The sequence below is a fragment of the Tamandua tetradactyla genome, chromosome 7 (assembly GCF_023851605.1).
Source record: "Tamandua tetradactyla isolate mTamTet1 chromosome 7, mTamTet1.pri, whole genome shotgun sequence".
Lineage (NCBI taxonomy): Eukaryota > Metazoa > Chordata > Mammalia > Pilosa > Myrmecophagidae > Tamandua > Tamandua tetradactyla.
The window spans coordinates 129,912,165-129,937,434 of NC_135333.1; the positions used below are offsets into that span (position 1 = coordinate 129,912,165).

Here is a 25,270-nt window from a genome sequence, read left to right on the forward strand (position 1 = left end):
CTACACAGATTCTCATTTATCTTGGATCCTGTTGAGATAAATACCTAGCACTTCCTTGAGTTGACTAATGCAAAGAAGTATGGGACCTAGAGTCAAATATCTGGGCATCCCTTAGCCTGTCAGGGAAAGAGGTAGACCCAATTCACCCAATTTCAAAAATTAAAAAAAAAAAGACTCAATTTCAGTGAGTTTAAGGCATTTATATTCATTGTAATTACTATACTTGGACTTATTCTAGCATATTTTATATTTTTTATGTATTGAACTTTTATTTTTTCTTCTTTCCTGCTTTCATACTTGATAGCTTATTTTTTATCTATTAAAATTATGGATTAAATATTTTTAATAGTAAAAAAATTCAAAAAATTTTTGACATTTTTTATTGTATTTTAACAATAAAAAAATTATTCAAAAAAAAGATTTGCATTTTACTTTTATCTGATAGGCACCCTTAAGACAACACAGTCATTTATTTACCCTCACTGATTTCTTATATTTAAAGTATCTTTATCTTTTCCCTGAGAGTACAAAGAATAAACACTATCATGTCCTTTTGATCTTACTACCTCTATATTCCCATCCCCACCCCCACATATTGATTGTTACCTAAATTTTAGTTTAGGCTGTTTACCTAGTTTCTCTCCCTCTCTCATCCATTTTAGAAATAACAAATTTGATGATCCCTACTGTTTATGTCTCTTACTACATCCTGTTATATCATTTGAGGACTTCTTCAAAGAATATTTTCCAACTGAATCTTTGTATAGCATTTTTTTCAGGCCAGGGATGATGATTCTTCACATTTAAATTTTATTTTGAGAAGTCTGATATTAATCTAGTTCCCATTCCTTTGCTCCTTCTGGATGCTTTTTGAATTCCTCTTCATCTTTGACATTCTTAAATTTTACCATAATGTAGCTAGATGTGGGGTTTCATTTATACACACAAATGCATGTACATGCATGTTTTTATCCTGTCTTTTGTCATTTGTTAATTCTGGGAAATTTTATCTGCATTATTTCATCAAAGAGTCCCTCATTTTTCTTTATTTCTGAACTGTTCCATAAATCTGTACTCCATGATCTCTTAGCTCTCCCTTTATATTTTTTTGTAGCATTGTCCTTTCCTGATGCTTCCTAGGAGAGTTCCTCAATCTGATCTTCCAGCTCATTAATTTATTCTTTAGCTTTAACAATTCTATTGTTTATCCTCATGGTGATTATTATTTATTTCAACTATTGTAGTTTTCAAGGTCTTATGTCCATGTTTTTGTTTTTACTTTTTTTCATATTGTTTATATCTTTCACTACATCTTAATATTTATCAAACTTACTTAACTTCTTGATACATCCGGTCTAATAATTCTACTTCAATTGGTTTAGATTATTAGTTATTTTGCCCTTTATAGTATCTGGCTATATCGACCTGAGAGTTTGTATTCCCTGGAAAGTATTAGCAGTTCTGGTAAGGTATTTTAAACAAGGACAAAAGGCCAGTCCCCTAATCTTTGTCTCTCCTAGTGTGTTTGATAGGAGCAAAGAAAAACTCCAAATCAAGAGATCCCTGGGTACCACAGCACCACTGTTGACCCTCCACTTTGCTGCCACTCAACCAAACAATACTCTGATCAGAAATTCAACTTTAAACTCTTAGAAATACTCAGCATTAAAAGCAGGTTGCAATCCACTAGTCCTCGAGAGTTGGAGAGGGTAGAGATGGAGGAGTCTTCAACACCTCACCAAAGGTTGATTTTTAACCAAAGGCTTGGGTTCAAGTTATACTAATTTTCAAATACTTTGTTATCCCAATAGGACATTTTTTTAAAATGGTACACCTCTGAATTGGGTGGACTGAGTATTGTCACTCTCTGTGATAAAGAACATGGCAATGATTGCCCCATGTATGAAATATGAAAGCTTTCCTCTAACCTGTCTTCTCATTGCTGCTTCTAGCCACTTAACATTCTGCATGCACAAATACGTACCTACATCAGTTCACAATAATGTGCCACACTTCAGTCCTCTCAAGGTTTTCACTATTTATTTTTGATAATTCCTTGGTCCTAACTTCCCTCTGCTCCTATAGTTTTTCCCATGGTTGATTTTTGAGGAGAGGGAACCAACAGCAGGTAAAATATAACACCTTTCTTCCACATACAAGATGGTCACAGAATTTTGTGAAATAAATGAATCAGAATTTAAACCATTGTGCTCTTTTGGCTGTATGGCTGATTGTTTGTTCTAAACTATTTTTCTGTTTACCAGAGAAGCCTCTCGAGGGATAGAAGAGCTAATAAATTGATGCTTACTTTACTTTAAGAGAATTAAATATCATTCCCTTCTGAACAGTCTTTTTAATAGAAAGAATATGTTCCTCTTTTGTTTTGACTATATCAAAGAGAACCACCTTAATTTATTATGTATATGTGAAACAAAAGACTAATAACTTTTCTTTTGTGAGGGGTAGGACTATTTAGAGGACTTAGCCTATAAAGGTCATTTTTTAGAAGCTTTGACAACCAATAATTGTTTGGGGAACATTTTGCAACTTTGTTTCCTCAGTTCTTTGGTGGTTCATACAAAGCATGGGATGAGAAAGGGATATTTCTTTGTTTTGTACTTAAATGTAAGCGAATCTAAAAAATTTGCAGATTAATTGCTTTTTCCCTTTTGTTGCTCTATACTTTTGTTAAAGAATGAAGACAGTTCTGATTTAAAAAACACTACACATTAATCAGATAGAAATGCAAGAAGATTTGTTACAGAAAATTTAAATAATAATTGAAATGTCAAACTTTAGAGTCAGAAATAAATACCTGGGTTTAAATCCTGTTTCTGCTACTTAACAGCTATACTACCTTGGGCAAATTAACCGTTTCTTTATACCTCAGTTTCCCCATCTCTAAAATGGGAAAAATAACAATGACAAATAATATCTTCTTTATGAGGAAATAGATGTAAAGTTCATAGCAATGTTCCTGGTATAGAATAAGCACTCTGTAAATGTTAATTGTCATTTATTGTCATTGTTATTCTGTGAATTAAAAAATAATTAATATGTTTTTCCTTGTGATGAAAATACCACAGGTTTCAATTTATATGAAAAGTATCTTAGCTATCTAGAGTGTAGGAAATTATTCCCAAAGACTTTAATCAATTTTTAATCAGTTGAATGTGTAATAGGTAATTATCATGTAATACTTGATTGATACTCTCAGGTAGATGATTATAGAGTTTTGAAGGTCAGGAAACTATAACTCATTTTAGTCACAGAATTGATTATATTTTTTATTAGATACTGCTTTCGCAAAAAATAAAGATGATGGGAAATGGTACTATTTTGATGACAGTAGTGTCTCAACTGCATCCGAAGACCAAATTGTGGTAAGTATATCTTATATTTCCTGAAATCATGGAATCCACTTTTTTAAAAAGTGAATATAAATTAATTAAATAAAGCTTGTGGAACACAATAGTCTATAGTCTAGAAATTCTAGTAGTTAAGAGAGATATGTTCTGACTTAAAAGTGTGTAAAGCTGTCCCTCATGGAAATTTGTCTTTTAAAATTGTCCACAAACAAGTAGTGTAAGTTGCAGTGTAAAAATTTTTCTAGTAATTTTCAACATGAGAGAGTTTTCTAATGAAAAAATAAAACTCTCCTCTGCAAAAGAGGTTCAGTTCTTACCTTTGTAGAGAGTGACTATTTAAAGGAAGTGCTAGAACTGGAGGGAAAAAAATCCTTTAAGTCCTTTCTATACCTATGATCTTCAAAATAAAGTTTTATCCTGCTTTTTGACAATTAAGCATTTAAACACAAAATGACTTAATTAAATAAATTATACATTAAAAAATTAACCCTATGTACTTGTTACTTTCTGAATCATGAAAAATTTAAGTTACATCTGCTCACTCTTGTATAAGTTTATCCGCCACAGCTGGAGCCAAAATATTGCTCACATCAGAGCAGATCTTTATTTTCAGATATTTATTGGTGGATGACTGTAGTATGTTTTAAGAAGAAATCTAAGAATTGCTGATAAGAGTATATTTTCTTTAAATTGCACTATTGATCAAGTATTAGAAGTATAATGTTTGGTCGTATGGTGATCTTTGCCATACTGAAGGCTTTCTGTTCATATGGGGAACACGGACTGCTTTACTTTGTTTCCCTGTTTAGATTATATTTTTCGAGGACAAAAACTTTTTCATTTATAATGCTTTAAAGTCTTCATCTTAATAGTTCAACTTACTTAAGGGTATTAATAAACTCCTGAGACGAATTAATGGCATAATCATTGCATCAATAGGTCTGATATAATCTGTAGTTTCTCTGTAGCCATAATGTACATTTATTAATTATACTGTTCTCCTTGTAGCTATAATAGAGACTTGAACACTGGAATATTTCTTTAAATGTTTATGCCTAAGTTAACTACATATCTGTTTTATATTTAGACCCCTAATTTCAAGTCATATCTCCCACTTTTCAATTCTGTTTTTCTGCTTAATCTCTCAATACAAACAGGACCAAGGCAGGGAAATCCCCATAATGAAGGTAGTGTTTGACCTTTCTGCAAATAGGTATAGTAGTAAAATAGAGAAAGGAAGAAAAAATGTTCTTGACAGAGAAAACAGTACCTTCAAAGGCTTGATGAAGCATTGCACTTTAGAGGAGCAGCTAAATGGTTTGGTATGACTGAAAGGAAAGACTGTTAGGGATATGGGGCATAAATTAGGCTAGAGATGGAATTTGCACTCAGATCAAGAAGGATGCCATTCCTTGAAAGTTTAGACATTTTCTTCAAGCCTGTGGGAACCCATTGGATGACTATTAAAACCATAGAATGATATTATTAAATTTGCATCTTAACATCTTCAAAACACTGTAGAAGGTAGATGGGAAGACATCTAAGAAAAGGGTCAGCCATTTAGGTGGCTGTCACAGTAATTTAACCAGTGAAGGCTTCTAACTTAAAGTAATGATAGTAAGGTATAGATTAAAGGAGAGTCGATATATGAGGTATTTGCTAGGTAGAATTAATAAAACTTGATTAAGATTGGATACAACATTTTGAATGTGATTAGTCCCACTGAATGCTTTGCATGGGAGTGGTTGAGATGAAAAAGTTTATTTTGTATATATGTTTCCAAAATTAAAAAGAATGACTAAAGAGACAATGACAATTAAATGCAATACATGATCCTGGGGTAAATGCAATACATGATCTTGGATGGAATCTGATAATGGAGAAAAGGCATTAAAGGGCATTATTGGTACGTATGAAAAAAATTGAAATATAAAATGTAAAGTTATATAAATGTTAAAGCTCTTGACCTTGGTAACTGCATAAGGTGGTCTCGTAAATGAATATCCTTTCATTCTTAGGAAATGTACATGGAAGTATTAAGTGTTCAAGGAGCATGATGTGTACAGCCTATACTTTCAGATGTTTAGAAAATGGAATGATAGACGGATGAGTAGGTAGTTGAATGGATGAATTGATAGATGAATAGATAGAATGATACGGTAGATATGGCAAAGTGTTAAAATTTGTGGATCTAGTTAAGTGGGTGGGTAGTTTGTAGGAGTTCTCTATATGGTAAGTTTGAAATTATTTCAAAATAAAAAATTTAAGAAAAAAACTAGACCAAAATACAGAGTTGCAGAGAAGGAGGAATTGAAGATGATTTACTTGGCCATTCACCAGGATAAGAAATATAGTAAGAAATTTTGCAGCTGAAGTTTGAGTTGCATGTGTGATAGTTATGTGGAATTTTCACTGGGTTGTTGGACTAATGGAAATGGACTTCAGGGGAGAGTACTAGCCTAAGTTAGATTGAGGTGTCAGCCCTTAGGTGGCGATTGAAGCCATGGGTTTGAATGAATCACCCAAGGAGAGGATACAGATTGAGAAGATCAGTGGGCTAAGGACAATACATGATTTTTAAAGGTCATGATACACAAAATACTCTGATAAGAGATAGAAGTAGACATAAGGGAAAATGATGTCATAGAAGCCAGAAATAGTGTTTGAAGGATAGAAAAATAGTAAAGCATTAAATGCTATAAAGATTGATTAAAAGAATTAAAAAAGGGCATCCATTTAATTTGCTTATTAGGTTATTGACCCTAATGAAAGCCATTTTATTAAAATGGTTATGGTGTAAGTTAAGATTACATTGGATTGAGGAGTGTGCATGATGAATATATAGATTTCTCTGTAAACTTAGCTGTGAGGAAGATGAAGCTCCATGACAGCCAAAAAAGGATGTGGTATGGAGAGGAATTTATGATGGCAAAAATTTTAAATATTTTTTATGCCAAAGAGAAAAGGCCAGTAGAGAAGGACTCATTAAATATACACAAGTGATGAGTGACAAGCAGAATCCTTAAGAAGTTGAAGAGCTGGGCTTAGAGTAAACATGGAATGAAATGACTAGTATTAGATATAGGCTCACCTTTCCTTAGAAACAAGAGGGAAGAAAGCATAAATTCAATTTCACTTTCAAGTAACTAGTTTCATCAACTAGTGATACAGTTGCATTTATTTTTTTGGTTCAAATAACTTACAAGAGGATTAAAATGCTTAATTCTAGTGACTTTTCTCCCTTTATTTATAGAAATCATCTTATAATCAATTTTAGTAAATGCTGTTTGACCATGTGTGGTTTTTCTATTTAATTCATGCCTATCACTAATACTAGTTACCAGCTAAAAATTCATAGTATTTTAATCTTTGAGAATCACTACCATTTTAACATCCTTTTTTTTTTTTTTTTTTTTTTTACAGTCCAAAGCAGCATATGTACTCTTCTACCAGAGACAAGACACTTTCAGTGGAACTGGCTTTTTTCCTCTTGACCGAGAAACTAAAGGTGCTTCAGCTGCCACAGGCATCCCATTAGAAAGTGATGAAGATAGCAATGACAATGACAATGACAATGATATAGAAAATGAAAACTGTATGCACACTAACTAATGAAAGTCCTAGAAGCCATATAAGAGAGACTTTCCTGTTGGTGGTATCTGTTGAAATGATGAAGTTACCCACCACATTAAAACAAAAGTCTGAGATGGGGAGTTTCAGATAACCGAATGTAAATTCTTTATCAGATTTTAATTGTGCAGTACTTGAAGTGAAACACAATGAAAACTTTAACAGAAATTGTCTCTTAATACATTTACAGTCTTGTATTTACAAGCTAAATATATATAGGAAATCACAAATAAACCCCTTTTAAGTTTGCTGCTGTTTTGATGAATTATGTTTTCTTTAATTTTTTGGATGTGAGTTTAATTGATGACAAATGTTAAATTTGTGGATGTTGGTCATTTATTTTGCTCTAATAATACTGCAAGAAAACTATGACTGAACTTAGGTTTTGGTTAATCTAATTCATGTGCATTAGGCTGCCATGTATACTACTATAATATTTAGCTACAGTATCAGTGTGGCATAAATACTGCAGTAGTATTCTTGGAAAACCAAATTCTCAAGTCTATCCCTAGTAATCAATGTAGGCCTATTAAAAAACTGAATCATGATATAAGAAACAATCTTGAAAAAGTTATTTCCTTTTGTAGTATCATTAAAAATCCAGAATATGTTCATCTTACTGCTACTGTGGAAGCAGGTTCTAGATTTCACACTCCCATCTAAAATAATTTTTCAGTTAAATGTAAGTATTTTTTATGGCTATTGGGATCTATTCCTTAGACATTCAAATTATTTTTAACTTGCTTTTTTAAGAAAAATGCATATCTTGTATCTGTTAATGGTCCAAAATTAAAATTTTTCTGTACATTTTTCTCCCTATTTTCTGGTCATTTGGCAACTTTTAGCTCTCCTAATTATTGTAATATAAGGACAGACTTAATAGTATTCTGTATCCATAGTAATAATTGCATCAAGCTTAAATGAGAGATTTTTTTTCATATATGGCCTTTCAATCATTAATGGACAATTGGCTTTAAAGGTAGGTCTGTTAACTTTCTTGTGTGTTCCTGATGGAATTCACCATAGCCTTACAGCTTTTCTCAGAAGGTAACTTGTTATAAGAGAATTGGCATTTGCATGTTCCAGAGTTAGAACCTGTACAGTATATATAAAGCATACAAACCTTGAATTTGATTTTAGTTCAATACATTCAAGGATCCAGGATGCCAAAAATATGTGTAAACATTTGAAACATTTTTCATTTGCTGCTTTATTTCCCTTTGATCTAGTTGAAAGAATGTATTGTCAATTGGCATACAATACTGCCTTTAATAGAAAATCTAAATGCTGGGGCACATTTCACATATCGACTACCTGAGAAATTGCTTTGTGTCCCACTGTTATTAAAGCAAAAAGTATAATGTTCTTCACTTGAACTAATCAAATACAATAGATTATAAAATTGTGTATTGTAAATAAAAGTTCACTCTGTGAGTGCACATTTTCGTAAATTATTTATTTATGTTAGCATTTAAAAGTAAAAAGAAAAAAATACATTTAACCAGGATAAATGGGATACATTGATCATGGCTTTGCTTTAAACCTTCATATTAAAGCTGGTTTTTCATCCTGGTATTTTAAAAGCTGCTTTGGGTTTTTTTCTTTTTTCTTTTTCTTATTCTTTTTTTTTTTTCTCATGTAAACTAACCTCCTGCATGACAGAGGTTAAAATTTTGTCTGCACTTGAGTTCACTTGAGTTTACATTTGAAATGTGCATGTTTATTTATACAGATTTCAATAAAGCTATTCACGGCCTTATTTAGTCTTTTATTTCGTATCTGAATCAATAAAAATCCCCTATTTTATGGGTAAATGAAATATGCTAGACTTTTTAGTTTTATAGTTAATACTAGGATGGAAAGCATGTCAAAGCAAAGTGAGTCCTGCTATGCAGGACATGTTTAAAGACTTTTTTATTTTTAATCTAAATATTTGTTCATTAAACAAATATTTGTTTGTGTACCTACCAATCATTGTTCAGGGAGCCAGAGATACAGCAATAAACAAACATTCCTGCCCTCACAGCCCTTTACCTTTTTGCCGTCTACCAACTATTTCCATTTTTCTGAAAGTTTAAAGAAAAATCAAAGTTAATTATTTCTGTAGTCCTAGATTGTAATCTTCGCCCTTATTCTACATAGATTATTCTGTTCCCACTCAAATTTCTTTTCAAATAAGGAATTATATGAATGGTGACACTGAATCTTTTTAATTTGGATGACATTTTTAGCTATAAAAAAATAAGCCTTAAATAGTGCATAAACTCTAAATAGATATATTCATAGGTAATACAGGGTAGTAGGACTATATCCAGACTAATTCTACATCTAGTTTTGCCAGTTATTAATCATATGACTTTGAATTTAATCTCTCATTTGTTTTTTTACCCGTAAAATAGTTACAATAATAACTAGTATTATTGAGCATTTACTATAGACCAAGGACTATAATTAAAATGTTTAGATGCATAATCTTATTTAATTCCACAACAGCTTTAAGGTAGGTACATTCAACCACATTTTAATATGGAAAAACTGAGGTGTACAAATCAATTAAGTAATTTTCCTACAGTCTCCCAATTAATATGTCATAGAGCCAGTATTCTATCACAGATCATTGATTCCCATTGTGTTATAATGTCTGCCTCCCAAGATTGTTTATAGCTTGTTTGAGATCATGTATTTTTTAGGAAAGTGCTTTGTGAACCATGTGGTATCCTCATTACTGATTTCTTTAGTCTAAATAGAAAGTCATCTAGAAGGCTCATGACTTTGCTTCCAAAAGTATCTTCAGCCCAGTATTTGATTATCATATAAAGGAAAAATACTAGCTGGAATATAAACTAACCTTTACCTCTTAAAATTAACTCCATTCAACTTATGTAATTTATTGCAGTTTTAAGTAAATTTTAAATGTAGTTTGACATTTTTTCTTATCTTATTCATCCAACTGAAAATGTGCCCTTTTTTCCATTTCCACAAATGCAACCCTGTATTTCAGGACCTTCTTTCTTTACCTACAACTTAGTTTTAATGAATTTTGATGAAAAAGCTGCAGCTTAATGCTTTATTTAAATATCTTGCTTTTTCTTATCATCTATGTTCTTTTAGTAGTCCTACGTTTATTCTTGATTTCCTGGTAACTGGATATAAAACCATATAAAGCATGAAGAAAATCAGTAAGTACTAAAACCATTTTCACAGTCTAAGGATGATGCTTTTTCATCAACTAATTTTAATGAGTTGAGGACATATTATAAGAAATAAGCCAGGGGACTATAAGAGAAAGTGTGCGTATGAGTATCCTTCAGTGGCACGCTAAAAGTGGGGGTGGGAGGTGAGGAATAGGGTTTGGGTGCAGGCATTAGTAGGAGCCTTCCACAGCAGAAAACAAGGAGTATATTATCACTGGTATTGTTTAGTATTGCTGCATAGTGATAATAAAAGTCAGACCAACTTTTAGTTGGTTGTATTATTATTATTATTTAATTCACTACAGGCAATGCATTTCATTACCGCCTGCTTAACTGGTAAATGGCCTCCACCCAGCCCTACTCTCTACTTGGTATGTTTCTGGTCTCTGCTTATGCAGTGTAAGCAAGCACATTCTTTTCAGTTTAGTATTTAAAATAAAGATATAAATTCTAGGGAAAGAAGCCAGAAGTCTTCTAAAATTTCCAAGAAGTGAGAAAGCAAGGAAAATAAATTTTATTTCTGGAACTGAAAAGTTGAGAGCTTAGATAAGAGAAGAATAGTGGAGATCATTGTGGATGTTTTTTTATTTTACTGTGAATAACTTAACCTGAAGAATTTTGAAATTGCTTCTGTTCAAACTATGACTATATTGACTCTCACAAATAATTCTTTTAAGTACCACTTAACCACAGGATAGGGAAAGAAAGGAAAAAGGTGAGTATATTTAAATCCTTGATAAATTTTCTTATACATTCAGTTGCAAAGCCATACCATTTTGATTTGTTTGCAGATTTTTCGAATGAGAAATTTATTACAATAATTTGTCTCACAAGCATTATTCTCAGTTTGGGAGGCATTTCAGTTTTCCATGTATGTATTTTGTGTATTTAATTCATATTCACTATATATTGTAAAAATTCCCTAATAGCTTAGATAACAAAGCTTTCATTTAAAACCTGGGTGAAGTATATTCAAATTTTTGTACACTACATAGAATAGATTTTTAAAAAAATAATTGGAAAGATAAAATGTAAATGATGAAAATTCAAGTATTATCAGAGCTTTATTTGGACAAATATGGGATAAAGATAATTTTTAAATGGATAATCTAAAACAGTGCAAAAATTATTTTTGGTAAATATATGCATTAAGAAACATACCCTACATTTACCGAGGTCTACTAATTTCCCAGCTCTGCCTTAGGAGCCTGGAACTTGCTAGGATAATGAAAGGAAAAGACCCCAGGTTATTAGGAAATGCAGAAAGTGAATAATCCATTCAAGGAAAATCAAGATTTGAGACATATTATTTTTGACTAGAGTCTGAAAAAAGGCAAGTGGAAAATCAATCAAATGGGTTTTGGTGTCATTTCTTTCTAGAAATGTCTAGCAAATATGACTATACACAGTACATAAAAATAAGCTATCTCTTTGGCAAACTTTCTTTTAAATAGAAATGCTGTAAAAATAAGTGCACATTTTCAATATGCACAAAATCAAATATTTTAAATGTTTAAATTGTTTTGGTAATTGCGTATATGTTCTGTAGAAAAATGAAATTGGTGCTCATTTTGCTAATAATTCTCTCATATCAAGAACTTGTAGCTTGTTTTATATAGATTGGTGAAACAAAAATAGTTTCATTTGCTGTGACTTTGAAGTCCATTGCTAGCTGGACTAAAGTCTACATACAGAAAAGTAAAACAATAAATATGGACAGATCCCAACAGTCTTTATAGTGTGTATTTTTACATTGTTCTCAGTAATGACAGATTCTTAACATTACCTGAACTGTTGTTTTAACCCTTAAATATCACCTTGCTTTTTAATTCTTAGAAACTTTCAGGATTCTTAAACTTTGTAATATTTCAAATACAAGTTTCTCATTAAAACCTTTTTTTTTTACAGTATTTGCTTTTTTCAAAAATTAAACTCTATAAAGAAACATTTTAGGTTAACAGACTTTGTAATTCATTCTTCCTCTGCTCGTTGATTCTTAGATATGAATAATCTAAATGTCTAAATAGTCTAAATGAATAATTAAAGTGTTCTGCTTATGTCTGGCCTTTTCATATGTACCTTCACTCTTTCATCTAGCCTGCTCTCTTCTGACTTGAATTATTCCTTGTAATTCAAGTTGGGGAAATACTTGGTGTTCTATATAGTAATAATCAGCTCTCCATGATATCAAGCATGATGAGAAATTTTTAATTGTCTAATAAGATCATCAGAATTAATTCCATCATACCTATTTAACTCATTTCCCACAAAAAGCCCAATATGCCTTAGTCATCATTCATTCCTGAAATCTCTAGTAGAAACACCAGATTTTTTTTTTCTAATCACATTGCAGTAAATTGCCGAGTACTGAAAATTACTTAAGGCAAAGCAACATACAAAAAATAGAATTATTAAATTGCCCTCATTTAAGAAAACCAAGAAATTGATTGTTAAAATGGGAAAATTATTTGTAGTTTTCTTTGTTTTTTAAATTTCAGAAGGAATTCCTACAGGACTCCTTTAAATATCAAGTGAATTTGGTAAAGTTAAATAATTCAATTACTAAAACTCAAAATTACATTCAACTTTGAGCCATATATCTACTGTGGGACTTGAGGTAATACTGCAGATTCAAACAATAATTGTCATTAATCATAGATATTTGGGTAATGTATCAGGAGACGGTATATGGCAGGAAGCATTCTAGAGTTATTTAGAGCCATTTTCACCAGTGCTACCGCCACCAAAAGGTTCAGTTTCCTCAATTATAAAATGGGAACAGGACCAATTTCTTATGGTTAAATGAGTTAATAAACGTGTAAATTGTCAAGCTCTGCAAAATAAGCCAGTATTTTCTATTACAGACAACTGGAATACGCTATCGTTGCTTTATAAAAGTTTACAGTGAAAGCTCAAATTCAGTTTTTTAAAGCTATTCCTAAAGTATATTTTTGTATTTTTTAGCAAAAAAAAAAAAAAAAACAATTGAATCAAATTAATACTGTTGTTTGTTTTATTTAGCTCTTAGCTTCTATTAAAGACTTGGAGCAGAAGTCTTAGTGTGATGGTAAGCTTGAATGTTTGTATTTCATAATGAATATTATATAATTACTAAAAAATACTATTTTTAAAGCAGCATAACTTCATAGCTTGTACATTTAGAACCTTTTCTTTGTCTTCAGCAGACATGCATTATGTTGTTTTTTCTCCCCCCGTTTCATTATCTAAAATGATTTGAGTTAAATGTAATAATCCAAACTCCTCCATTGTGTTTGGAGGCCTTTAGTAACAATTACAGGTATTTTTATTTAGCCAGTATTAAATAACTCTATGTACATGGTAGCCTAAGATTTCAGTTTGAAAGTGTAAATGTACATTCAGATAAATTCACTGGGATAATGTCAATTATTACTATTCAGTATCATTCATACTCAAGTTCCAATAAACTTTCTGTGGCGAGAGAGGAAAGAGTAGGTTAACAATTAGTGCCAGATAGTTTGTTAATGTGGGCTTGGGGAAAAAGATTGGGAATTTGCCCTCATTCAACTATCTCCTCTCAAAAATTATCATTTAGCTTGACAGCTCTGGGCTTTCTCACATACTGTTCTGTTTACACAGCCTGCCTTACCTCCTGCATGGCAAGTTCCTGTGCTACTTCTTTAAGACTCTATCCCTTGCTTGGTCTTTCTGCTTTAAGACTCTATCCCTTGCTTGGTCTTTCTGCCATATCTGTTGTCACACTGGACTATGTTTTACATAGCTCTCTTCCCCAACTAGACTGAATAAACTAATAGAAGGCTCTTGTTCTTAACTTTAGGGCATATTATGTGTTCAGTATATATATATAATAATTATTACATGAGATTTGGTCAATGCCTAAAGCATTTATTGTCATTTGGTTTTACCCCTGACATAATTATTTAGCATATATTTTTAAAGCAATAAAAGTAAAAATGCCTTTTGGAAGCATGCTAAAAATAAAAAGAAATTTAGAGTAATTTTCTAAATGCAGGTCATTTATGAAATTTGGAATATCAAAATCAAACGTATTGTGGAAACAAACACTGCCTTGAGGCACCATCCCCCAACAGTACAGTTTGTAGAACACAAAGGAGGTAGATGTCTTCAGTCAGCCCAGATGGATTCTTACTGTTATCCCTAAGTAGAAGTCCCTAAATCCAACCAAGCATATTGAAATAATAAAAATATTAACCATTTGGTTGGAATATACAAAGACAGTAGTGCACATTACTAATTTGGTGAGTAAAGCAGTCTGTAGTTGTTCAGACTTGAGTTCTCATTTAAAAAACAGCCTCACTTGGGGCAGAAAGAGGCTTGTTTGCTCTGGCCAAAGGCAAGAAACAGTTTTCCAACAGCTTATGCTAATTTTAAAAACAAAAATGAGCCAAATATTGATAAAGAAGTAGATAGTCAAATTTAGATGAAAAGGAGAGGTTTTCTCTGATTTGTGTGTGTGTGTGTGTTGTGGGGGAGGGGACAGTTTGTACAATAGGCTATACAGAACATATTTTCATGTACAGATCTCTAAAAATTCCCTTTACATAATGAGTTAGACCATCATTCTGGACTTTCCCATCTTCATAAAAAGGCACATGAAAGATGAGTTTAGAATTAGTTGAGCATGTTTATAACCAAGACTTTTTAGCTTTCAATTAATTAAACCAAGAAGTAAAACTAAAATTGCTTAACTTGCTTATAATGTCCTTTTGAAGCATATGGCAAGTAGTCTGATCTGTATTCTAAGTGTATTTTATTATTTTATGTATGAGAGGAGAGGTGCCAAAACAGCTGTTTTCTTTGGTGTCTGTGAAATTGTTGGAGCTCTAGAAGATGCTTTCATATTGCAATTATTGTTAGGGAATTTGGCTTTAGGCTGTAGCATAGACCTACCACCCCTTTTTACCCTTAAAGTAAGAAAGCCTTAAAACCAAGACAGGGAGAAGACAGCTCCCTGCCTAAATTTATACTCATATCCTTCCTCTCTAGTCAGTTCACCCAATGTTCTTTAATGATTCTGAGATAATTATATTCATTTAAACTTTTTATGCCTCTCTGCATACCATACTTGGCTGGTATCTCTGACACTTAAAATTTGACCTAGTCATCTAGTCCCTTCCTCCTGTCTGTTTCCCCAACTACATTGGATCTCCATGGGTTTGGTTTATCTGTCCAGATTCTGATACTTGTTCTTTTTCTGTGGTTTGATTTGATCTTGCGAAACTATGATGCTGGACTTTACCCTTAAGACTCAAAATATTGTTTCATCTTCTCGGTCTCTATAGGGAATCTTTTCTTGGAACTCTCTTGATCTGCCCTCTTCTAAGCTAGCCATAAAAGCCCAGAGAAAAACTGTAATAATCTCTAACTCTAGACTATGTTAAATTCAGGGATCCATGATTTTTTTTTTATTAGCAAATCATTAATGACTGTATTTCTACAACTGTCACAATGTTGGGTTTGTTGGGGTTTTTTTCCATTTGTAAAACAGAAAAAAATCCAAGTTTATGGAAAAGAGCGAGTCAGAATATCATCCCATAGAAGTAAATTTATCAGAAGAGAAATAGGAAATACATTCCAAGGATATACATGAAAATATCATTTATATTCCCTTGATGAGTCATTGACATGGCTGCATTGCCTCTATATGTTATAAAATGGAAATCCTGGTTTTCTGGCAGTTAAGTGAGGTTTGGCTAAGCAAGGAGGTTTGAGGATAAGCTGCTGAAAAAGAGCAAGCTTCTTTTTCCCCTTCACTGCTTGGAGAAAGCTTACCAAAGAGTAAAATTCAGAGATTATGGCATCCGCAAAGTTCACCTCCCTCTTTAATTTATTTGCTCCTACTTGTTCCTCTCTTTCCCAATTCTTTTCGTCAGATACTTCCTGTCTAATTCCTAGAGCAATAATGGGAAAGAGGTCGATATTGCTGCCATCTTGCTGCATTTGGAGAACATCCTGAATTTCCATTTATCCAGTGACATCTCATAACTTGGAGCCTCTTCTTATAAAAATAAAACATACCCTTCTTTTCTTTTTTTTTTTTTTACAGTTTTATTCACACACCGTACAATCCATCCCTAAATGTACAATCAATAAAAAGATACTCTTTTGACTACCTTAAAGCCAAGAGTACTTCTTTTTGGTTGGAACTTTCCTGATTACTTTGCTCCAGGACTTATTCTTAGTATGGATTCTTTATTTTATCACCTCAAAAGATTGGTAACCCTCTTACCAATAATAAGAAATTCAACAGACTTTTTTGAATGAGGGAAGAAATTATCATTAAAAGTTCCTTCTGGGCAGGCCACGGTGGCTCAGCAGGCAGAGTTCTCCCTGCCGGAGACCCGGGTTTGATTCCTGGGCCTGCCCAAGCAAAAAAATAAGTCCCTTCTAGCTTTCAAATTTAGATATTGTAATTATTTTTCCTGTCAGATTGAGCTATAACAGATGCTGTTAGTTAACAACCCAGTGGTCATTTTCCCTTTTCAGCTGGCAGAGCCAGTTATCCCTTTTCCAGGTGACAAGGGGTAAAAATTTATTAAAGTCATTTGTTCAAAAGTGGCATCATTCTCCTTGCCAGTGTTTCGCTTATGGCCTTTTTCAAGCCAGTGAGTCCAGAATAGAGGTGTTCTAGGGTACTTGTGGGAAATTTGTATTTGCTTTTTAAAGACAACAGGGAAGAAATGGCCCTACTTTAACAGAGTTCTATCTTCATATGGTACCTGGAATTATAGAGTGATATCTTGGGACTGGGATTGGAGAGGGGAGAGTTACCATGTCAAGGATGATGATGTTTTATTTTTTGTACCTGCAAATTGTATTCCTCTGAGTTGGGAAAATATCCCTCATTCAACCTCCTTCCAAACCTAAAGCTTTCAAGATTTGGCTCATGATATTTGAACAACAAAAAACTGTTCTCTCCATCTCCTGGCTCTTGCCATTGAAATACAGGACATGGGGAACTATTATATTTGCTATAAATTTCCAAAAGCCTGCTTAAGAGCTTCAGAGTCAGGAATTTTATTTTCTTATTTATCTGCCTGCAACCTAAAAATAACACATTTAGAAAGTTGTTTTTACCCCTTGAATGCAGCAGATGATTTGTGTGAGAAACAGCACTTCTTGTTCTATACTGTGATCATTTTTTTTAATTCTTTAAATTCTTAAATCTGGGTTTCCATTAAAAGGATGGTAGTTCAATTGTCAAGCCCCCCCAAACCATTTAATAAAGAAAGTTTAATAATATAGTTCATGATACAATGAATTCATAACATGAGTAGCTAATTTATTTAGACAAGAATGATGACCCTTTCTTTTAATATAAATAAATGTAGTAAACATATGACTCCACAGTTATATGTGTTTGTCAGACATTGTCTAATATATACCCCATGATTTACAGCATCTTTCACTACTACTATAACACTTATATACCCGTATTTTATCCCAGTTTTTATCATCCCCAGCTACACTACAAGGGTAGTGGTGTATCATAGAATATGGCTTAGGAATGGGGTAAGACCATTTTGGTTACTACTTGGTAGCTTTAAGAAACTGAAAGTTTAGGAAAAAAGGGGGGAAAAAATAACTAGTGTTAAAATGTCCACGGCAAAATGTCCAAATCATACTTCCAGCTTCTGGTAATGGCAGAGAGGATTGTATCAGACTAACCCTCTTACCAATAAGAAGAAATTCAAGATACAAAAACAGCTGTTTGAAGGCAACTAAGGTGTAGTCATACTCACAGACCATAGAGTTGATAGAAATTAAGTGGAAGATGCCCAGTCTAATTGTGCTGAGAACTTAGGGGGTCAGAGTTTGGGCACCCAGAGTGGCTTACTACTGAGGAAGGAAATTTCAAAAAGACAGTCATTGTGGGTAGCCACTACCTACAAACTCTCCTCAAATCCTTAGCTGGCTCCTGAACTGCATGCATGGCAAGAACCCAAGGAACCTTAAAGAAAACAACAATTCAAAGGCTAAAAAAGATTTCAACAGCTATACACTTTGTAATTTAAGTCCTACCAAAATAGAAAGGCTTCCCAAGCAACTCAGACTTTCCATTGAAACCTCAGAAGCACCGTGCCTTAGGAATAAAGAACATGAAACAGGACTAAAGGTTACATACTAAGACTAATGAAGCCTAACAACAAGAAAAGCCTCAGGTGATCTTCTGGTAATTAAACTAGAAAGAAACTCAGCACTATTGAGAAGAAAATAACATAATCCACAATTACAAAGTATATAAAGAAACATAAAACTATAGCCCATGATTGTTGAATAAGCCAGAAACAACCCAGACGTTAGAACTGGCAAAACAAAGATTTTAAAGTAGTTATAGTAAATACATTAAAGAATCTACAGGAAAAGAGAGAAATGAGTGAAAAGCTAGGGAATTTCAGGAGAGAACTTATTAAAGAAAAGAACCAAATAGAAGTACTAAAATTAAAGAAAACAGTAATTGACCTTAAAAAAATTATTGAATAAGATCAATAACAGAAGAACTTAAAATTAAATCAAAAGAAATTATCCAAAATAAAACATATTTAATAAAGCCTCAGAGACCTGTGAGGCAGAACTAAGCAATCGAATATACACGTAATTGGAGTCCTAACAGACTCATAGGAACAGCTATATATATATATATATATATGAACAGAACTAAGATTTTAACCATGACCCAATTCTCAAGCTAACTCATGAATATGATATGGAGAAAGACCCAAAAAAATTGCAAAAGCTTTGAAAAGTCGAACTGAGATTGGAACCACTCAGGACAGAACTTTTGATCTGAAAATGACTGGGTAGATTGGTTAAGAAAAAATATGTATTTTTATCCTCCAGAGGATTATATAATAGAACCCAGAATCTGCACAGCATTAGCAGTCACAATTTCCAGAGTAGAATCCAATATTACTTGACATACAAAGAACAAGGGAAGTGTGACCAATTGCAGGGAAACAGCAGATTTCAAAATATTGTATATCTTCAGTAATCAGGACTGTGTGGTATTGGCAAAGGAATAGACACATAGGTCAATGGAACAGAATAGAGACCCTTGGAATGGCCCCCACACAAGTTCAGACCACTGATGTTTGACAAAGTTGCAAAAGCAATTCAGTGGAACCAATTACTGCTGGAATTCAGGCAGGGTAAATTTGGTTCAGCTTTCGATGGATTCAGCTTCTAGGATATTTTTTATTTTTAGTACTCTAGAACATATTGAGCTTTCTCTCCAATAAATAGGTTTTTAACATGCCTCTAATCCTATGCTTCCTTGAAACATTAATACAGTAGCTGAATTGTTTACTAAGAAATTATAAGTGCTTGCAGGTGTAGAAGTGGGGATGAAAACCTTCACTTACTCCACTCTAAGGGAAAAGCAGCTTGGTACTATGTATGATAGGGCAGAAAATGTCAGGACTTCTTTTTCTGCCTTGTTACACGTGCCACGGTGCTCTTTAAAACTTAATGTGACCCGAGGGATTAAGTGAAAGCCCACAGACACTTAGAGGGGAAACCACTGACATCAGAAGCTGGAAGCAATAGACTGTGAACAAGGACCAGCAGACGCCAGCCACATGCCTTCCCATGTGACAGTCACCTTCTTTGATTCACGGCATCATTGCATTGCCTTATTTTGGACGTTTTTTGACATTTTTATGGCTTAGAACTGTGACCTTGTGACTTAGGTCCTCTGTGTAAAAGAAAAAAAAGTGGAAACCTCAGGTTTGTGGACAGCAAAGATGGATAGACATTTTCTGCTTCCTGAGGCCCTCTCCATCAGGAACATTAGCTTCATGTTTCAGATGTCAGCCAAAGCCCCTGGTACCTTCTTCCCTGCTACCCATGGAAAAGTGTGCTGGGACTGCCCTTAGCTCTGTTTTCTCCTCGTACATTAGGTGAAATTGAGGTCCCAGCCTGGAAGGACTGCATTTTAAGTACTCACATATTGGTATCTCAGAAATTTACACACCCCTTGCTTAACTAGTTTCTTGTTTGTTTCTGAAGGAAATGTGGATGTCTTTTAGGCCAGGATTTAGTAACTAGTTTTCACTAGACAGCAGCAGGATAAGACCTAGATCTCACCTTTTTATTATTTTTTTTTAAGTAGGGAGGATAAAAGGGAACTGGCTAGGTTTGAGTTTTCTAACCTAATTCTAAAGCATGAAAGAATGCTCTAGGTAGGAGGTAAGGGAATCCAGAGGTAAACTTTTTTTTATGGTTTGCATTGCCTATTGTGCCTGACTTGGTGCCTGTGTGAGAATTAAGCCCTTAGTCTGCTTTTGCAACTATTCAAATTAATGATGTAAAAAAAAAAGAATATTTTTGTAACAACAATAAGAATTGTCATCTTCCCTTTTGAAAAAAAATAATTAAAAAGCAATTTGTTGGAGATAAGATAGCCTTTTCAACAAATGGCTCTGGAACAATTAGATATCCACAAACAAAAAAATGAACTCGACATAGATACACTTTATACAAAACTTAACTCAAAAATGAATCATAGATTTAAATGCAAAATTTAAAGCTATAAAACTTACAGAAGATGATATAAGGGAGTAAACAGTGACTAAACCAGAACCAGAACCAGAATTTATTCCAAATTCTGTAGGGATGCAAAAAAACAGTTGCTCCTTAGGTTGTAGCTAGGAATGTAGAAAGGGTGTAGCCACTCTGACAGAGTTTGACAGTGTCTTTTAGAAACTAAACATATACTTATCATACAACTGAGCAATTGCATTTGTGGGCATTTACCCTAGAGAAATGAAAACTTTTTTTCACATATCCTGTACATGTAATAGCCCAAAATTGAAAAGCCAAAATGTACCTCAGTAGGTGAATAGTTAGACTATGGTACATCCATATCATGGAACCCTACTCAGAATAAAAAGGAATGAATTATTTAGACACAAAGCAACTAGGGGCATTGTGCTCGGTAGAGGGAAAAAGAAGCAGCCAATCTCACAAGGTCACGCATTATATGATTCCATGGATAAAATATTCTCAAAATGACAAAATTGCAGAAACGGGAAACAGATTGGTGGCTGACAAGGGGTTAGGGGTGGTGGTCAGGGAGAGAAGTGTGACTATAAAAGGGTAGCACAAGAGAGATCTTTGTGGTGATGGAATAGTAGAGTATCTTGATTGCAGTGGTAGCTACATGAGTCTACATAGGATTAAATGACATAGGTCTATATACACACATTGTACATTTCCTGGTTTAAATTTTGTATGGTAATTATGCGAGATTGTAACCATTAGAGAAAACTGGATGAAGGGGTCACAGGTCCTCTCTGAACTATCTTTGCAACTTTTTGAGAATCCATATTTCAAAATTATATTTCAATATAAAAAGTATTTTTTAATTGTGTTTCACTGAAAGAGCTCAATAAAAAAGAAAAAAGCCTCAGGGACCTATGCGACAATATTAAAGATATAGCATATGGGCAATTGGGATTACAGAAGGAAGGACAGAAGAAAAAAGTTTTTTTAATCTTCATACAACCAGAGAAAAATCATATGACATAACAGTGATTTCAATATGAACAACCTTGGATTTCTCATCAGAAGCCATAGAGGTCAAAAGACAGTGGAACAACATCTTTAATGTGCTCAAAGTAAAGAACTATGAACTCTATAGTATATAATTCTATATGCAACAAAAACTTCCATCAGGAATAAAGTTGAAATAAAGACATTCTGAGATGAAGGAAAATTAAGAGTTCAGCAGCAGCAGATTTGCTCTAAAAGAATACTTAGAAAATGATTCAAGCTAAAGGGAAATCATACTAGATAGAACTTGAGGAACAAAGGAAGAGCAACAGAAGTGGTACAGATATGCTTAATACAGTAATCTGTTTTTCTCTTAAATTCTTTAAAATATGATATGATTATTTAAAAAAAAAATAATTGGGGGCAGGAGGAAGAGGTGGCATTGACCCTGCTCGAATCAAGATGGTGAATTGAGAAGCTTCAGGGCTCGTACCCCCCAGAAACTTTGAATAACCAACAAGAACTGGAAGAAACATCTTTCTCAAAACTCCAGAAAACACATTCCGGGAGAAGATGGCAGCTTAGTAAGAAGCGCGGGTCTTAGTTCCTCCTCCAGAACAGCTACTAGGGAAGTAGAAATGATACAGAACAGCTCCCGGAGCCACAACAGAGACCAAGAAGACAGCGTACCCCATTCTGGAACAGCTGACTGGCTGGGAGAACCCGCTCCAGTGAGATCGCTGAGGGGCACGGGCTTCCCCGGGCCGGGGAGGCAGGCGGCCGGAGTCCCTCCCTCCCTCCATCCCAGGCCGGCTGGGAGAATTGGACAGGCGGTCCCCTCAAGCCGCGGCGGCTGGCGCCCCACCCCCCACGCGCAGCCCCCTGGACCAGCTGGGAGAATTGGATAGGAGATGCCCAAGCCGCGGAGAAAGGCGACCAGGGTCCCTTCCAAACACGTGGCTTCCTGGTCCGGCTGGGAACGGTGGATAGGCACTCCCACAAGCCGCGGCGGCTGGCGCCACCCCGCCACGCTTGGCGCCCCAGGCCGGCTGGGAAATTTGGACAGGCGCTCCCCCAAGCTGCTGAGGCCGGCGACCCTCCCCGCGCACGGATCCCCGGGCTGGCTGGGAGATTCGGATTGGCACTCCCCCAAGCCGCTTCGGCTGGCGACCCCCCCCCCCCACAGCGAGAGTTTTCCAAAGTTAAAGGAACCACAGCATCTTTTACTGGTGTGACCTGCAGACAGATGAGCGCCACGAGTGCCACCTACTGGGCAGGATAAAAAAAACAGAGCCCAGAGATTTCACGGAAAATCTTTCAACCTGCTGGGTCTCACACCCAGGAAATCTGATTAAATGCCCAGACGCCAGCAGAAGATAACAGATCACGCTCAGAAAATTGAAGATATGGCCCAGTCAAAGGAACAAACCAATAGTTCAAATGAGAAACAGGAGCTGAGACAACTAATGCTGAATATACGAACAGAAATGGAAAACCTCTTCAAAAACAAAATTGAAAAATTGAGGGAGGACATGAAGAAGACATGGGCTGAACAAAAAGAAGAAATAGAAAAACTGAAAAAACAAATCACAGAACTTATGGAAGTGAAGGACAAAGTAGAAAAGATGGAAAAAACAATGGATACCTACAATGGTAGATTTAAAGAGACAGAAGCTAGAATTAGTGAATTGGAGGATGGAACATCTGAATTCCAAAAAGAAACAGAAACTATAGGGAAAAGAATGGAAAAATTTGAACAGGGTATCAGGGAACTCAAGGACAATATGAAGCGCACAAATATATGTGTTGTGGGTGTCCCAGAAGGAGAAGACAAGGGAAAAGGAGGAGAAAAACTAATGGAAGAAATTTTCACTGAAAATTTCCCAACTCTTATGAAAGACCTAAAATTACAGATCCAAGAAGTGCAGAGCACCCCAAAGAGAGTAGACCCAAATAGGCATTCTCCAAGACACTTACTAGTTAGAATGTCAGAGGTCAAAGAGAAAGAGAGGATCTTGAAAGCAGCAAGAGAAAAACAATCCATCACATACAAGGGAAACCCAATAAGACTATGTGTAGATTTCTCAGCAGAAACCATGGAAGCTAGAAGACAGTGGGATGGTATATTTAAATTACTAAAAGAGAAAAACTGCCAACCAAGACTTCTATATCCAGCAAAATTGTCCTTCAAAAATGAGGGAGAAATTAAAACATTTTCAGACAAAAAGTCACTGAGAGAATTTGTGACCAAGAGACCAGCTCTGAAAGAAATACTAAAGGGAGCACTAGAGTCAGATACGAAAAGACAGAAGAGAGAGGTATGGAGAAGAGTGTAGAAAGAAGGAAAATCAAATATGATATATATAATACAAAAGGCAAAATGTTAGAGGAAAATATTATCCAAACAGTAATAACACTAAATGTTAATGGACTGAATTCCCCAATCAAAAGACACAGACTGGCAGAATGGATTAAAAAACAGGATCCTTCTATATGCTGTCTACAGGAAACACATCTTAGACCCAAAGATAAACATAGGTTGAAAGTGAAAGGTTGGGAAAAGATATTTCATGCAAATAACAACCAGAAAAGAGCAGGAGTAGCTATGCTAATATCCAACAAATTAGACTTCAAATGTAAAACAGTTAAAAGAGACAAAGAAGGACACTATCTACTAATAAAAGGAACAATTCAACAAGAAGACATAACAATCATAAATATTTATGCACCGAACCAGAATGCCCCAAAATACGGGAGGAATACACTGCAAACACTGAAAAGGGAAATAGACACATATACCATAATAGTTGGAGACTTCAATTCACCACTCTCATCAATGGACAGAACATCTAGACAGAGGATCAATAAAGAAATAGAGAATTTGAATATTACAATAAATGAGCTAGACTTAACAGACATTTATAGGACATTACATCCCACAACAGCAGGATACACCTTTTTCTCAAGTGCTCATGGACCATTCTCAAAGATAGACCATATGCTGGGTCACAAAGCAAGTCTTAACAAATTTAAAAAGATTGAAATCATACACAACACTTTCTCGGATCATAAAGGAATGAAGTTGGAAATCAATAATAGGCGGAGTGCCAGAAAATTCACAAATACTTGGGGGGTCAACAACACACTCTTAAACAACAAGTGGGTCAAAGAAGAAATTGCAAGAGAAATTAGTAAATACCTCGAGGCGAATGAAAATGAAAACACAACATATCAAAACTTATGGGACGCAGCAAAGGCAGTGCTAAGAGGGAAATTTATTGCCCTAAATGCCTATATCAGAAAAGAAGAAAAGGCAAAAATGGAGGAATTAACTGTCCACTTGGAAGAACTGGAGAAAGAACAGCAAACTAACCCCAAAGCAAGCAAAAGGAAAGAAATAACAAAGATTAGAGCAGAAATAAATGAAATTGAAAACATGAAAACAATAGAGAAAATCAATAAGACCAGAAGTTGGTTCTATGAGAAAATCAATAAGATTGATGGGCCCTTATCAAGATTGACAAAAAGAAGAAGAGAGAGGATGCAAATAAATAAGATCAGAAA

General features: G+C 34.4%; 1 protein-coding gene and 1 long non-coding RNA gene across 11 annotated transcripts in view; one reads left to right on the forward strand and one right to left on the reverse strand.

The window, feature by feature from the left end:
• The window catches only part of USP15 (ubiquitin specific peptidase 15), a 146,100-nt gene extending 138,853 nt beyond the window's left edge, over window positions 1-7,247 (forward strand). For all 9 annotated transcript variants that reach the window (XM_077111262.1, XM_077111259.1, XM_077111260.1 and 6 more), the window contains 2 exons: window positions 3,295-3,383; window positions 6,792-7,247. In XM_077111262.1, the coding sequence (XP_076967377.1) occupies window positions 3,295-3,383; window positions 6,792-6,980 (278 nt within the window). In that variant the 3' untranslated portion in view covers window positions 6,981-7,247. The remainder of the gene's footprint in view (window positions 1-3,294; window positions 3,384-6,791) is intronic.
• Window positions 1-25,270, reverse strand: part of LOC143642632 (uncharacterized) — a 180,174-nt gene that overhangs the window by 65,760 nt on the left and 89,144 nt on the right. The gene's annotated exons all lie outside the window — the stretch shown is intronic.